General features: G+C 50.0%; 1 protein-coding gene across 1 annotated transcript; it reads right to left on the bottom strand.

The window, feature by feature from the left end:
- Positions 1 to 340: 340 nt before the first annotated feature.
- CORT (cortistatin) lies at positions 341 to 3,829 on the bottom strand. The gene is made up of 2 exons (XM_009955437.2): positions 3,728 to 3,829; positions 341 to 556 (listed from the first exon to the last, which is right to left on the bottom strand). The coding sequence occupies exons 1-2, from the start codon at positions 3,827 to 3,829 to the stop codon at positions 341 to 343; spliced, it is 318 nt and encodes a 105-aa protein (XP_009953739.1).
- Between the last annotated feature and the right edge of the window lie 437 nt (positions 3,830 to 4,266).

Below are 4,266 nucleotides of genomic sequence, written 5' to 3'. Positions count from 1 at the left end.
GCCTCATCCCCACCGCTCACCCCTCGCCGCTCCGAAGCCCCTTTCCAAAATGGCCGCCCCCCACCATGGCCGCCCCACAAGATGGCCGCCGCCGCCACCACCACCGGCTCCCGACGGCCCCCGCGCGGCCGGTCCCACCCGTCTTCGCCGGGGCGGCCGCCCGCGCCCCGCACCACCCCGGCGCGGCCCGGCGGGGGCAGAGAGGCAGAGACGAGTCCCCGAGGCGCAATGCTTTATTCTCAGGGGTGGAGAAGAAAAGGAAGGGAGCTCGGGGGGACGCGGGTGGCCGAGGGGAGGGTGCTGGCGGGCGGGCGGCCCGGCGGGGCCAGGGCGGGCGGCACTAGCAGGAGGTGAAGGTTTTCCAGAAGAAGTTTTTGCAGGGGGCCTTGCGGTCCCGCTGCGATAGCTGGGCGAGCCGCCCCAGCACCACCCGCTCCTCCTCCAGCTTGCCCTCCTCTTCTACGTCCGGGGAGGCCACCTCACGCCCCACGTCCACGCCGTCCAGCAGGCCCGCCAGCATCTTCAGGATGGCGTCTTTCCGGACTGTGCTCTGTTCCTGCGGGCAGAGAGCAGGAGAGAGTGACAGATGGAGGCCCTGTCCCCCACGGCCCTCAAGGCAGGGGGATGTTGCAGGGTGCGAGCATCCCCCTGTAGGGTCCCTTCTCATTTCCCTGCCTTCCCTGGCGCCCTGGCCTCGCAGCTGATGCTTTTCCCATCAGCAGAGCTGTGCTGGAGCTGAGGAATCTGTGGCTGCAGAGGTCACTCCTCCCTTCTCCTGTCCCTTGTCCAGCTCAGCTGGCTGGACACGGGGACGGGCACACACGCCGTGTTGTAACTACTGATAAATACATATGAACTGGCTGTAAAGTCCCTTGCTGCCTGCGCTAATTAAATTTCAGAGAATGCCAAGCTGCCTTCTCTCATAGTAAGACCATGCTCCCTGCACTGCTCTAACTGCCCAGCATCTGCTGTGGGACAGTCGGGGAAGAGGCACGGAGTCCTGAGCAATATTAAATTAAGCACACAGAGGGTTGCAACCAACCCTAAAATGCTGAGAATGAGATGTAACAAAGGGGAGGGCTGGGTTGGTGAGGGGAAGAGATGCCCGAAGTGTCTGGAGCAAAATATTTAATCAGTGGAGGCAGACAGCTTGTATTTCAAGAACAAGAACCCGTATTTCAATGCCCTGACCTTGGGGGAAGGCAGAATGAAAGAGAGGTTGCTGAGCTCCAACCCTTTGCCATAGCAGTATACGAAAGAGCGTAGCCTGTGGTTTGGGGCTTGTGAGATTTCCATTGGTAACAAGCTGTGAGCTACCTTGTTTCTCTTAACTTTGCATCGCAAATTACCTCTTGCCTGGGCATTCCTGGTCTCTGCAACTCATTAACAGAGACAGATGGTACTGGACAAGGTGGGATAGATGGTCTGACAGGAGCAGATCCTGTTTCCCATGTGGATGGGAATCTTGGAAGCACATTTTCACATCATTTCTCACAAATGCCATGTTTACGGCTGGGACTGATGTATCTAGCTGATGGCTCTGTCAGCACCAGCATTCGCTAAGGACCACTTGGTGAGCAACTCAAAAGATGGATAAATACAGGCAGCAGCAACTATTCTGAGTTTACATTACAGAGTGTTATGGATATTTTTTACTACTTTCTTAGCTCTAGTAACTTACCCTGCTTCCACACAAGAGAAACCAAGGCAAAAAAAAAAAATAAAAAATCACATGATGTTTGTAGCAGAAGAAAAGATAAAAGCCAGTTTGTGCCCATCCTGATTCCTACTCATGTGCTGCAAGTACGGAAATGTCTTAAGCCTTTGGGAGATGTATTGAGACTGGGGAACTCAGCTAAATGTGTCTCCTTGGTCACATCTCCCTGGTAAGCTTTTTTCCTAGCTGCAAGCGCTATGTCTCGAAATAACCTGCTCCAAGCAGAGCCAGCAGCTTCAGACTCAGGGGTGGGGAAGGCAAAACTCGGCCTGCCGCTAGGGGATATTCCGCATGCATGATCGGCTGTGGCTGTTAGCGACACTAGGCAGCTCTTCCCTCGCAGTAATCCATTGCTAACATCCTTTCTGCTTATAGCTGTTCCCAAGCTGCAAGAGATCAAGACTCTTTGGCAGCAGCTAGAGATCTTAGCATGGGGGGGGCTGTGGCACACCTTTGGGTAGCTGCTCACTTTCCTGTACTACATCCACCAGTGCATCAGAATGCACAGATCTTTCTTTTGCATATTCGTTTTATGGTGGTTTATATGTAAAATCCTGATATTCTTCATGCTTAAAACATTTGCCTGAGTTACAGCAGTGGTGACTGCAAGGATCGGTTAATCACTATCTAACAATTTTTCAGTTTGCAGAATGCTCTAAAGAGAATCCTTATATCTATTCTAATGTAGAAGACTAAGTCATTACACTTTAATTCATTTTTACCAAAGCCTTATTTACTGATTTATTCCCTACAACTTGTTTCTTTCTTCCCCAGCAACTAGCATTTGCACCAGAAAGAGTTTACTTTTTAAGTACTGGATTTTTTATTGTGAGAATGTACAGCTGAAAGTTTACAGTTATCCCCAGAAGGGTTAATCCCAGCCAGCTGCAAAAGCAGAGATCAGGATCTCTAACAGAATGCTAGCCCAAGCACCTCACACTATGTACGTTTCTTTCTTGCAGCCAGTTTTGTTGTTAATGGGATGTGAGCCCACTCCTGAAGCAGTAAGACACTGATGGATGAGCTGGAGCCAATGCTAAGACAGAAAAAACGATGTGGATACGCACAAAGGAGAAGTTAGTGCTGAAACCAACATTGGGATCCTTCACTTCTCTGGGTAGCTCCTCTGCAGGGCTGTACGGACACAGCTGTGACCCGGACTGGCAGAGTGTGGGGTGACTAACCACGGCTCAGAGGAACATCAGGGATGGCAAGGAACATGCAGGTGAGAAAACTGCAGAGCGAGGGCAAGCGGAACAGAGCATTTGCTTGTGATTATGTTATGCTATTGCTTCCTACCTCTTTGGCCTCTTAGGGAAATAGTCCAGCAAAACAAAGTTATTACAGCGCTATAGCCATTATAATATTAGAGTTTTTCCAGTTGGTACGATAATTATATTGCTATAATAAGTTCTGCCACTGCATATAGCTGTGCTGGTTCAGAGTGTAATTATTCTAGCAGAACTATGTCAGTATAACTCCCCTTGTGAATACTACTCTGGAAAAAGCAATTTTATTCTGATATAATTACTTCATTTATTATTCCTCTGTTACTTTCCTACTGAACCCATCTTTTAAACATTTGCCCTTCCCATGAGTCCTATTTAAAATATCATCTCCCTTGATCATTTTACCAATTACGTATCTTTTCTCTCCCTCCCTAGTACTCTGCTCTATTCTCCCATGCTGTACTCTTTCAGCAATATTATTTTCTCCCTTTTCCTTCTCCTCTCTGTTCTTTTTGCCAGTTTTTGCTTAGCTCAAGACTTCACTTTTGCAGCTCTCTGGCATCTGCCCTGGTACCTTTCCTAAATAAACCGGCTAGTAAGCTGTAGTAATAGCCCGTGCTTCAGCAGTGCATGAAGCTGTATTGCCTTGGAATATAAAGGGGTGGAAGAGTTGTTTGCATCAGGTAAAGCCTAATTGCCCTTATTACCCCTCCCCTGGCTCCAGCCTGCTTCTGCGTGCTCCCACCTCACCCAGCTCCTGCACAGGGTGCATTATACTCACCCTAGGGTTCTGCATCGCGAGTCTCTCTTCTCCGGGCAGGGCAGTGGCTCTCACGCTCCATACCAGCAGCAGAACGGACACCAGGCTGGCCACCAGCTGCATGATGTACAGGCTGTGACTACTGTGCTGAACGAGGAAGACTGGGAGAGGGAGCTGTTTCTGGGCTCTCTTCTGCCTCAGACAATGGCTGCAGCCCCTTTTATAGCCCTCCCCCTAGCCCAGTGGGTGACGCAAACAATTAAGTCTATATCAAAGGCAAATTAGACTTTAGAGAGGTTGTTAACACTTGGCTGCTTGAGTGGGATACTTCAGTGCCTCTGGGCTTTCCATGTGCCAGACCTGCAGAGACTGAGGAAGCAAAGGTTTGGGACTCTCCAGTAACATGCTGTTTCTTCACGCCAAGAAATTGTAGGCACTATCCGTGCCTCTCCCAGGTAGCTGAATTCTGCTTGGGAACATAATGTTGGATAGAATAGGCCACCAGCTTGCACAAACCTATGGCCAGTGCTGGATGATTCAGAGGGAAGAGGTAAAACTTC

This window comes from Leptosomus discolor, chromosome 20 (genome assembly GCF_034619465.1).
Source record: "Leptosomus discolor isolate bLepDis1 chromosome 20, bLepDis1.hap2, whole genome shotgun sequence".
In the NCBI taxonomy this organism is placed as follows: Eukaryota; Metazoa; Chordata; class Aves; order Leptosomiformes; family Leptosomidae; genus Leptosomus; species Leptosomus discolor.
This window is presented reverse-complemented; position numbering and strand designations above follow the sequence as displayed.